Source organism: Peromyscus maniculatus, chromosome X (assembly GCF_049852395.1).
Source record: "Peromyscus maniculatus bairdii isolate BWxNUB_F1_BW_parent chromosome X, HU_Pman_BW_mat_3.1, whole genome shotgun sequence".
Taxonomy (NCBI): domain Eukaryota; kingdom Metazoa; phylum Chordata; class Mammalia; order Rodentia; family Cricetidae; genus Peromyscus; species Peromyscus maniculatus.
Window position 1 is genome coordinate 141,655,710 of NC_134875.1, and position 12,219 is coordinate 141,667,928.

General features: G+C 42.4%; 1 protein-coding gene across 2 annotated transcripts in view; it reads left to right on the forward strand.

The window, feature by feature from the left end:
- Smc1a (structural maintenance of chromosomes 1A) overlaps positions 1 to 12,219 on the forward strand; it is a 46,656-nt gene that overhangs the window by 487 nt on the left and 33,950 nt on the right. For both annotated transcript variants that reach the window (XM_006993992.4, XM_015987479.3), the window contains exons 2-7: positions 5,848 to 6,036; positions 6,144 to 6,256; positions 9,279 to 9,482; positions 9,571 to 9,809; positions 10,767 to 11,025; positions 11,116 to 11,256. In XM_006993992.4, coding sequence (XP_006994054.1) covers positions 5,848 to 6,036; positions 6,144 to 6,256; positions 9,279 to 9,482; positions 9,571 to 9,809; positions 10,767 to 11,025; positions 11,116 to 11,256 — 1,145 coding nt within the window. The remainder of the gene's footprint in view (positions 1 to 5,847; positions 6,037 to 6,143; positions 6,257 to 9,278; positions 9,483 to 9,570; positions 9,810 to 10,766; positions 11,026 to 11,115; positions 11,257 to 12,219) is intronic.

Below are 12,219 nucleotides of genomic sequence, written 5' to 3' on the forward strand. Positions count from 1 at the left end.
AGCTCCCTCTGTGGCCGGAGTGGTGTGGGCCGAACTATGTGTTGCCCTTCCCACAACCCCTCCCGCCAAAAGAGGCGTTCCTAGAACTTGCTACCTTTTGTTTGGCCGGTGGCTCCTTTCTGTCTGTTATTGTTCCACCTTCCTGGTCTTAAATTTGATACCTGTGGGAAATTTTGGGAATGTTGTCACTGTCCAGTCCCAGGTAGTATACTTTCTGCTTGAGCCAGCCTCCTTCCGCCCCGGCGCTTCTCATTGGAAGGCTCCAGTTTCCTTTTTTCCTCTTCGGCTATGGCACTTTTTTGAATTTTAGACCCAGCTCTGCGCTCAGCAGAGTGGGATTCCGACCCTCGCCCCCTACACACCTAAGAGATTGTTGCCTCGATTGGCCCCTTTCCTATCGGGAAGCTGCAATGAGCCTGAACTTGTTCGCTTGCCAAATTTGGTGAATGTTTCTGGGTTTATCAGTTAAGTTTATGCGGAAAATAAGCCAAGTCCGTGACCGCAGGAAACTTAGAGGAGAAAGAAGATAAAAGTACAAAATATGATAATATTTAGGCCGTTATAAATGCTCTGTAGAAAAGGAGTTAAGTTAAACCGGGCGGTGATGGTGCACGTCTTTAATCCCAGCACTCTGGAGGCAGAGGCAGGCGAATCTCTGTGAGTTAGTGGCCAGTGTGAGTTCCAGGACAGCCAGGGCTGTTACACAGAGAAACCCTGTCTCGAAAAACCAAGAAAGAAAAAGAAAACGGAAAGTAAAGAACCACTGGCCTAGAGGGCTAATGCTTTGAGTCACTAAGTTTCTTAGGGTTTTGGTGTTGTGTAAAATTCATTGCCCTCGCCGGGCGGTGTTGGTGCACGCCTTTAATCCCGGCACTCGGGAGGCAGAGGCTGGTGGATATCTGTGAGTTCGAGGCCAGCCTGGGCTACAGAGGGAGTTCGAGGAAAGGCGCAAAGGTACACAGAGAAACCCTGTCTCAAAAAACCAAAATAAATAAATAAATAAGAAACCCTGTCTCGAAAACCGAAATAAATAAATAAATAAATAAATAAATAAATAAAATAAAAAAAATAAAAATAAAAAATTCATTGCCCTCAGCATTGTTAGAATTATAATCCAGCTGTTTTGAAAAGGCCCTTGGCCTGAGTCCTTACCCTCTTTAAGTCTTTTTTTTTTTTTTTTTTTTGGAGACAATATCTTATGGCTTCAAACTCTGAATCCTCTTGTCTCCACACCTGCCTTCTGCCTCTCCATATCCTCCAGAGCTTGGTTTTGTGAAGACGTCCTTGACCCTTGGTTCCCACTTTGTAAATTGCTTTTTCTCCCTGGCACACAGACTTTATTTTCTGTCACAAATTTATAGTGCCCATTTTTTGTATCTTCATCACTAGTGTATGAGTGTCCTCAAGAAGCCATTTCTTGAGATGTTTTGTTAGTGTTCGAATTGCACATTAGAAAAATGTCTACAATATTAAAGAATTGTTAGTAAGAGTCTTGAAAATCAAGGAAGAAGCTGAAAGGTTGGAAATTGGTGCTTGAAAGACTGAATTCCAATTTATGTTATGTGCTAGTTGTGCTGCGTCTGGCTAGACAGTTGAATCTAGATTGTAGAACAATAAACCTGCTATTTATTTATTTATTTATTTATTTATTTATGCAAGGCAGGGTTTCTCTTTGTAGTCCTGGCTGTCCTAGAATTTGATCTGTAGACCGTGCTGGCCTCAAACTCAGAGGTCCGCCTGCTTCTGCCTCCCAAGTGCTGGGGCTAAAGGTATGTGCTACCACTGTCTGGCAGATCTGCCATTTATTGAACACCAAGTTGATCTTGGTTTTGTTGTTGTTCATTTTTTGAGATAGGATCTTGTATTCCAAACTGATCTCAAACTCTGTTTAGTTCAAGCATGACCTTCTGGTCTTCCTTCCTCCATCTCCAGAGTGCTGGAATTACAGGTATGCACTTCCGTCTGGTTTAATACAGTGTTCGGGTTTGAACTGAAGGCCTTGTACATGCTAGATAAGCACACACTCAGCTGGGTCACATCCGCTGCCTTACAAGGTTCATTTTTTAAGGTCTTTAACAAAACAAGTAACAGAGTGAAGGACGATGAGCAAGGATCTAGAAGCTGGATGATGTAGGGAGATTGTTTTATCACCCTGTCAGTTGAAGTAAAGAACTCACTGACACGTTTAACTTGAGGAATGACTAGGTTTCTTCCTCTTTAAAGTAGAGAAAATGCTTTATTTCCTAAGACTTTTGGATAAGCTAAATTGGGTAATTAATGTGAGCATGAATCACAGAGTTGCATGAATCATGTGTTGTAGTATTTTTAAGAAAATAGCTGATTATGCATTGGTATTTTAACAAGCACTAAAAAGAGTCCAGGATGCTGTCAGACAAAAGATAAGGCTGTGGAGATGGCTCAGTCTGTAAAGTGCTTGTCACGCAACCATCAAGATGGAGTTTGGATTCTCAGCACCCACTTAGAAAGCTGAGTGTGGTGCTATATACCCAATAACCTAACACTGGGGAGGTGGAGACTGGAGGATTGCTGGCCAGCTAATAGAGCTCAGTTGGTGAGCTTCCAGTCTAAGAGAGATTCTGTTTCAAAAAAAAATAAGGTGAACAGTTATTAAAAAAATAAAAAGACAACCACCATCAACCTCTGATTTCCACATGCATGCACATACACACAGATTGGATATTTGAAAGAAGCTGAGTGTGTTAAAAATAGTATACTAATGATATAATTTTGGTAACATAAATTTTAAAAGTTTGAGGACCTGGTACTTGCTAGGTGTGATGGCACACACCCATGATCTCATTACCTGTGTGGTTAAGGAAGAAGATTGCTGTGAGTTCCAGGTCAACCTGGGCTGCACAGTGAAGACCAGGGCTGCATAGCAGAACCCTGTATCAAAAATCAAAAGCTTGGTACCGGTTTTGCTACTCAAGTTTGTTTTGTTAAGGTTTTCTCTTTCTCCCTTGTTTGATCAAGAGACTGGACTGAATGATTTCAAAACGTACAAGAGTTTTCCAAGTATGTGATTCAGTGGTATATATCTGAACAGACCCAGAAGCATACCAAGTTTCCACTCTTTAATGATTTTAGGAATTTTTTTTTTTTTTTTTTGGTTTTTCGAGACGGTTTCTCTGTGTAGTTTTGGTGCCTGTCCTGGAACTTACTCTGTAGACCAGGCTGGCCTCGAACTCACAGAGATCCACCTGGTTCGGCCTCCCAAGTGCTGGGATTTTTAAAATGACATTTATTATGTGTGTTTTTATCAGAGGTTGATGTTAGTGTCTTTTTTTTTTTTTGACAACTCCACCTTATTTATTTCTTTATTTCAAGACAAGGTTTATCTGTTTAACAGTCCTGGCTGTCTTGGAACTCAACTCTGTAGACACCTGCCTCTTCCTCCTGAGTGCTGGGATTAAGGTGAGTGCCACCACCATCTGGCAACTCCAGCTTTATTTTTTGAGACAGGAGTTCTCATTGGCCTGATGTTTACCAGCTGTGCTGTATTACCTGGACAGCAAGCCCAAAGTATCCTCCTGTCTCCACTTTCTCAATGTCAGATTATGGGAATACACTGGGGTGATATTTTATTTGTACACCCCAATAAAGCTTATCTGAAGATCAGAGGACAAAGCCATCCACTATATTAAACATAGAAGTCTGGTAGTGGTAGCACATGCCCTTAATCCTAGCATTCGGGGGAGGCTGTGAGTTCAAGGCCACACGGGAACAGAGCCAGACATGGTGGCACATGCCTTTAATCCCAGCAGTAGGTCTGGAGGTCTGTACAGACAGACAGGAAGTGATGTAGCTGGGCAGAGAGAGGAAGTAAGATGGCAGGACATAGAAAGGCATATAGGCGTGTGTATATAGGAAGTAGCTCTTTCTGGAGGCTGAAGAGTTGGTGAGGTGAGGTTGGCTGTGGCTTGTCCTATTCTTCTGATCTCTCAGTTTTCACCCCATTTATCTGGGTCCAGTTTTTTTATAAGACCATTTAGCAATTTGTCTTACAATACACCACCACACCTAGCTTTTTAAGTGGCTGCTAAGAGCCCAAACTCAAGTCCTTATGCTGTGTGGCAAGCTTGGTGCATGTGTGGAGGTCAGAGGACAACTTTGCAGAGTCAGTTCTCTCTTTCCTCTATATGCATGCATCCTGGGGATCAAAATCAGGTTACCAGGCTTGGTATTAGTTATTGGTTATTAGACCAGTGCCTTAATCTGCCGAGCCATCTCACCAGCCTGTTCATGGGTTTTCTTTTTCTTTCTTTTTTCTTTTCTTCTCTTTTCTTTTTTTGAGACAGGGTTTCTCTGTGTAACAGTCCTGGCTGTCCTGGAACTCACTTTGTACACCAGGCTGGCCTCGAACTCACAGAGATCCACCTGTCTCTACCTCCCAAGTGGTAGGATTAAAGGTGTGCCCCACCACCGCCTGCCTTCATAGGTTTTCTTATTCCTTTGCTTCTTCCCAAGTTTTGTATTATGAACATTGGCAAACATATATGTGCTAGCAGAAGTCAGTCTCTCCTCTCTCTCTTCCCTCTCTGTCTTTTTCTCTTCTCTCTTTCTCTCTCAAACATTTGAAATTAAATTTGAAAATAAATTGAAGACTTAATAACATTTCATCTTTAAGTGCTTCAGCATTCATATAAAAAATCATAATCCTGTCTTACTACTATTTCATTATTACAACAAAGGAATTTTTTTCATGTCATTTTTTTAGTTTTTCTTTACGCTTCAAGCTTCTATAGTTGCTCAGTTTATCTAATATATATTCAAGCTTCTCTAATTGCTTCCCAAAATGTTTCTTTTTTTTTGAAACCAGAGTCTAATCATAGTTCATGTTCTCAAGTGGGGTGGGGTGTCACACACTTGTAATCCTAGCATGTGGGAAGCTGAGGCAAGAAACTTGTGATTATGAAGCCAACCTGGACTATGTAGATATTTTTTTCCTAAAATAAAATAAAACGAAAGATTAATGTATAGTAACATCCATGTTCTATTTGCATATATCTCAGTAATGGCCTGTATTCCAGGATGGTTCTCTCAACCCCTTTCATTTTAGACATTGCCTTTATTTAGTAACGGGGGATGGAACCCAGGGCCTTGTGTGTACTAGCAAAGCCCTACGTCTTAGTTATACTCCTGGTACAGACAGTGACTTTTCTAAAAGAACAGGCCATTTGTATTGTGGAACATCCCACAGTCTTGTTTTAACTCATAAAGCTAAGGGTTCTCTGTGTAGCCCTGGCTGTCCTGGAACTTGCTTGTAGACCAGGTTGGCCATGAACTCAGGGATCTGGCTGCCTCTGCCTCCTGAGTGCTGGGATTAAAGGCAGGTGCCACCACAGACAGGATCCATCCTTGAACTCTTAACCCTTAATTTTTCTGCTTTAGTCTCCTGAGTGCTGAGTTAGGGTTAGAAGCATGCTACTACATCTGTTTTCCTTTTAGTCTTTCTAGTCTTTGGGGGGTTGTTTTGATTTGTTGATGATATGGCCTGAGACAAGGTCTTACTGTGTTGGAGTCCAAGCTCCAGCTTGAATAAAGCCTATTTGCTTTTACATATGGATTTGGTGTCTCTGTCATGGTCTTTGAGGGGTCCTCGCCATCTGGGCATAGTAGCTACTGTAAGTAATAACTGCAAAGGAACTACTTTTCCTAGGTCATTGATCCAGTTTTCTGACAACAGTTTATTTTCTGTTTTTCATTAGTCTGACATTAGAAAATAAAATAGAAAAGAACACATGTTATTCTCAAATGTCCTTTATTTCTTTTCCTCGTCCCATCTTCCCTGTGTTCCCTCTTCTGCTCTGTCCCCTTCTCCCTTAGGTAAGTCAAATCTCATGGATGCCATCAGCTTTGTGCTTGGTGAGAAAACCAGCAACTTGAGAGTAAAGACTCTGCGGGACCTGATCCATGGAGCTCCTGTAGGCAAGCCAGCTGCTAACCGAGCCTTTGTGAGCATGGTCTACTCTGAGGAGGGTGCTGAGGACCGCACTTTTGCCCGTGTCATTGTAGGTGGGTAAGGCTGATCCGAAGACTCTTTGAGTCCAGGGAAGCAGATAGACTTGTGACTAGGATAGGAAGACTACCTGACCCTTGCTAACTCATTCATTGTCTTGTAGGGGGCTCTTCTGAGTACAAGATCAACAACAAAGTTGTCCAGCTACATGAATACAGTGAAGAGTTAGAGAAGTTGGGCATTCTCATCAAAGCTCGGAACTTCCTTGTCTTCCAGGTGGGCTTTTTTTTTTTTTAAAGACAGGGTCTCACTGTGTAATCCTGGCTTCTCTGGAACTCACTATATAGACTAAGCAGGCCTTGAACTAAAAAGATCTGCCTGCCTTTGCTTTCTGAGTAATAGGATTAAAGGCATGTACCACCTTGCTTAGTAAATTACATTTTTTTTTTAATCCTTAAAAAATTTATTTGAAGATTTTATATGCTGTATTTGCATCATTTCCACATTCTCTTTCTCCCTTTCAACTCTTTTATTTAACCACCTCTTCTGTAATTTATGACCTCTTCTGTGTATATAGATGAGGTTTTTTTTTAATTTTTATTTTATATGTATGGGTATTTTGCTTGTATGTATATGTGTGCCACATGTGTAGTGTGTCTGGTGCCCACAGGCCAGAAGGCAGCATCAGACCCTCTGGAAGTGCAGTTAACAGATGGTTGTAAGCCACTATGTAGGTGGTGGGAACTAAAGCAGAGTCCTCTGCAAGAATAGAAGTATTCTTACCCAGTGAGCCATTTTTCCAGCCCCTATATTTGTTTTATTTATTTACACACACCTCTACTGAGTCCGATTAGTATTTGCCCTTATTTGTATGTTTTTAGGGCTGGGGTCTTGCTCCTGTGGGGATGGGTTGGGCAATGGGGTAAATGGTGCACCCTCTTAGCAACTCTCAGGGTTTGAAAGTTCCCCCATCCATATTGTTGTGTCCATTGATAGAGTCTTCACAGGTCTTGGGCTGACAGCCATATTGTTAAGAGTTCTTAGGAACACCATCTTTGTCGTGTCAGGAAGAAACTATCATGGAGCAGTCACCCTGGCCCTGAGGCTCCTATAATCTTGCTGCCCTGTCTCTGAGATGTTCGCTGAACCGTAGATGTGGGGCCTGTGTTACAGATGATACATTTGGGCCAGGGCACCCTGTGGTCACTTACTTTGTGCATTTTGACCAGTTGTGGATCTCTCTAATTGTCTCTGTTGGAAAACAAAAAGGAGCTTCTTTGAGATGTAAAACTTACACTTATCTGTGGGCATATGGAGGAGTATTTAGAAGGCAGCTGGAAACTATGTTACTTTAATACTGTGACAGTAGTTGGTTCTCCTGTGGGCTTTTCTTTCTTTCTTTCTTTCTTTCTTTCTTTCTTTCTTTCTTTCTTTCTTTCTTTCTTTCTTTCTTTCTTTCTTTTTTTATTTATTTATTATGTATACATTGTTCTGTCTATACATATCCCCACAGGCCAGAAGAGGGCACCAGATCTCATTACAGATGGTTGTGAGCCACCATGTGGTTGCTGGGAATTGAACTCAGGACCTTTGGAAGAGCAAGCAGTGCTCTTAACCTCTGAGCCATCTCTCCAGCCCTCTTTCTTTTTTTTTTTAAAGACAGGCTCTCACTGTGTAGCCCTGGCTGGCCTCCTAAGTCCAGAGATTAAAGGCATGTGCCACCATACTCAGACTGTGGGCATTTAAAGAATATTTTCATTTTATGTGTATGAGTGTTTTGCTTGCATGTATGTATGTGCACAGTGTGTGCACTGTCCATGGAAACCAGAAGAGTATATTGGATCCCCCTAGAACTAGAGTTATAGATAGTTGTGAGCTGCCATGTGGGTGCTGGGAACTGAACCTGGATCCTCTAGAAGGAAGAGCCACTAGTGCTGTTAAATGTTGAGCCACCTAATCAGCCCCCTTTGGGTATTTTTAAATCATTATTGGCTATTTGCAGCTATTGTTGGCCTTTCCTGTTCCAACTAGGCCTGTTCCAAGTTCATGTGTCTCCCCTAGACTAATGTAGCACATTCTTTAGTGGGCTTTTTAGTTCCATTCTGGCCTCTTTCAGTTTCCCCGTCAGCTGGGATAGTCTAATAGGGACACAAGTCTTTTTGCTCTGTCTTTCTGTAAAGCAGTTCAGTGATTCCTTCTTGTCTTAGGATGGTTGTTCTTAAATTGTAGTTCCTAGACCAGCGGTATCAGCACTACTTGGGAATACATTACAAATGCACATTCTTAGGCTCCATTCCAGATAGATGAGCTAAAGAGACTCTGTGGTAGGGCACAGCCTATGTTATACCAAGCTCGAGGTTATTGTGAAGCTAGCTAGTTTGGGAACAGTTGACTTAGGATGAGAAAACAAACTTCCAAGCCTGTTGTTCAAAAAGCACTATCCTTTGATTCTTTCTTTCCTACCTTAGTAGCCTTTTCTTCCAATAGTCTTTTCCTCAGTTTTGTACTCCAGCCTAATTAAACCACTTGTAGTTCTTAGATTCATTTTCTGTTTTGGCATGCGGGTCTTTGTGTGTTCATTTTCCTGTATGTCGAATTGTGGAATAACTTTTTCTTTAGCGCGTGTGTGCGTGCGTGCGTGTGTGTTGCTCCCCCCCCCCCCCCCCCCCCCCCGTGTGATTGTGGTGCTAGGGATTAAACCCAGTGTCTCTCATGCTATCTCCAGCCTGCTCACCTCTTTTCTTTTCTTGGTTAGTTTTCCCATATATTCCAAAGTCAGCATAGATGTCACCTGTGTAAGGCCGCCTTTCCCAAATAGAATTCCCTACTGAAGTTTTTTATTTTTTTGCCTCTCAAGCTTGAGTTTTCTGGGCTGCTTTAGTCATTGCACATAAAATGCCACTATGTTACCTTTGTGTTTGTCTCTTTGTGTTCAGAGGCAGAGAATGTGCCATTAAAGCCCAATATGGCTGACCTGGTGGTGCAGGCCCATACTCCCACCTAAAGCAAGAGGATTTTAAGTTCAAGATTTACCTGGGCTACAGAGGAAGTTCAAAGCCAGCCTAGACGACTTAGTGAGACCCTGTTTTACAGTAAGAAAAGTAAACAAAGAGCAGGGAATAAAGCTCAGTGGTGGAGTACATACTGACCTTTAATGCTCAGTACTTACTTGGCCTCCACCCTCAAAAGCCTTGAAATGTGGCAATAGTTAGGGAGAGGAGGGTTGATTAACTTTTGAAGTGGGCAAGGTGAGTTGAGCTGGCAGAGGTTTAAATGGGTAGTGTTTTGACCTTATCAGGGCGCAGTGGAGTCTATTGCCATGAAGAACCCCAAGGAGAGGACAGCTCTATTTGAAGAAATTAGTCGCTCTGGGGAACTAGCACAAGAGTATGACAAGCGAAAGAAAGAAATGGTGAAGGCTGAAGAGGACACGCAGTTTAATTACCACCGCAAGAAAAATATTGCAGCTGAACGCAAGGAGGCCAAACAAGAAAAAGAAGAGGTTGGTGGCTGACTGCCTCTGAGATCTAAAGGACCAAGCTAAAGGCAGTGCCTTACTGATACGCCCCATCCCCACCCCTGTTTGCTAGGCGGACCGCTACCAGCGCCTGAAGGATGAGGTGGTACGAGCACAGGTACAGTTGCAGCTCTTTAAGCTTTACCATAATGAAGTGGAGATTGAGAAGCTCAACAAGGAACTGGCTGCTAAGAACAAGGAAATTGAGAAGGACAAGAAGCGGATGGACAAGGTAGAGGATGAGCTGAAGGAGAAGAAGAAAGAGCTGGGCAAAATGATGCGGGAACAGCAGCAGATTGAGAAGGAGATCAAGTAAGAGGCACACCCAGGCCTGTAGCTTGTAGGAAACTAAACAGTTGTGCTATTCCCTTAGGATCCTCTGAGCTTAGAGTCTACTGTGTGTACTAATTTGTTTTTCTTCTCCTTGACCAGGCACATTTCTTGACTTTCAATGAATACAATAGAAGATTAAGACCTCAGGCTTAGGGCAGTAAGGTAGATCAGCCTTGATCTGGCTCATTGGGTAAAGGTGCTTGAGGCCAAGTCTAGTAACCTGAGTTAAATCACTGGGATCCATATGGTGGAGGAGAGAACTGCGTCCCACAAGTTGTCCTCTCATCTCTGCATGTGGGCATGTTGTAGCACACATGTGCCCACATATACACTAATGTGTGTGCATGCATGCTTGCTTGTGTGTGTGATACAAATAATTAAAAAAGAATAAAAGAACCAGGCTCTGGGTTAACAAGTTAGCAGGTAAGAGGAAGCAGTAGGAAGTACAGCTATTAGATGACCAAGAGGGCCATCCTAGAAGAGAAACACTGTATCTAGAAGCTTAAAGGACAGAGATGTGAAGTGATTAGATCAGATGAAGGCAATTCAGTAAACGGTATTTGTGGGGGGTTTTAATGAGAGACCTGTCTTAGCGTTGGCTTCAACCTTATGGGACAGTGAAATCTATTGCCATGAAGAACTCCAAAGATTTGCAAGGGTTGAAGCAGGGGCGGTATTTTTGTCTTTTGGGGTGGCTAGAATGCCAGGATGATGGTAGGTTCCAAGAAGTACTCAAACTGCACCCTCCTGATTTTTGTTTTGTTGTTGTTTTGTTTGTTTTTGAGGATAAAGAACAAGGCATTAGGCTCTTGTTCTTTAAGATGTTTCCATGAGATTGGCTGGGAATACATAGTTCCATCTTTTGGGATAAAAAGCCTGGGAACTTACCTTCTGCAGGACTAACTAACTGATTGTCTCTTTTCCCTCTGGCAAAAGGGAAAAGGACTCAGAGTTGAATCAGAAGCGGCCTCAGTACATCAAAGCCAAAGAGAATACCTCCCACAAAATCAAGAAGCTTGAAGCAGCCAAGAAGTCCCTTCAGAATGCTCAGAAGCATTACAAGAAACGTAAAGGTGACATGGATGAGCTGGAGAAGGAGATGTTGTCAGTGGAGAAGGCCCGACAGGAGTTTGAAGAACGGATGGAGGAAGAGAGTCAGAGTCAGGGCAGAGACTTGACCCTGGAGGAGAATCAGGTAAGTCTTGAAAGGCTTTCTGGTAAAAAGATTAGTGACTTAACATATGCTGACTTAGTAACCTGTCCTCTTTTCCTGTTCTTAACACAGGTCAAGAAATACCACCGACTGAAAGAAGAAGCTAGCAAGAGGGCAGCCACTTTGGCGCAGGAGCTGGAGAAGTTTAATAGAGACCAGAAAGCTGACCAGGACCGTCTAGATCTGGAAGAGCGGAAGAAAGTAGAGACAGAGGTAGGCAAAATTAAAGGATGAGGCGTTGGGGTGGAACTCAGCAGCAGTGTGTGCTTAGCATATTTACCCTGAATTCAGTTCCCAGCATCAACAACAAGCAAAAAGATCAGGGGTGATAATCCTTAAATAAGGAAATAATGATAGTTTTAATAACAACAGAAGTTTATATCTGACAGGCAGCTACTGTGTGTTAAACAGTATGCTTTACACATATTCACTTATTTAAGTTCTATACTTATGATGCCTTTAGGGGATAGTTACTATTATCCTCACTTTCCAAATGAGGAAACTATATTACAGTGGTGAAGTAATCTGCTTAATAATAATAGTAATCCCATAATTGCTTAGCTGTAGGCTCAGGATATGAACCTGGGTAGGCTGGCTCTAAAGCTCACACTAGTACCAAATATACTTCACTTACTGCTGCTCTAGTATTACTAGTAATGATAGAAAGTTCTTATGTTATCACAAGAGCCTATAGTGGTCCAAGCATTCAGCTAAATAACTGAAATAATTCAAAGAACATTGTAGGCATTCACATTAATGCATGCCCTGTATTAAGTACTTACTATGTGTTTTATGAAGTGGAAATTACCTACATCTTACAGCTGAGACAGCAAGGTCAGAGAGGTCTGTGAAGCTTTACTTTGCTTGGGTTTGAGCCTTGGATTGCTGAGGAAACCTGAGCTGGGTGCAATACCTTTTGAGAGATTTTTTTGGAAGCCCCATCCATCAGGAGACTGGACTTTGCATGCGTTTCTGCCTTTTGTTTTTAATTTATGAATTTATATATTTTACATCCTGACCACAGTTCCTCCCTCCTCTCCTCCCATTCACCCCCTACCTCCCCTCTGCCCTCCCTCCCAATCCACTCCTCCCCTGTTTCTGTTCAGAAAAGGGCAGGCCTCCCATGGATATCAATAAAACATGACATACTAAGTTGCAGTGAGACTACGCACCTCT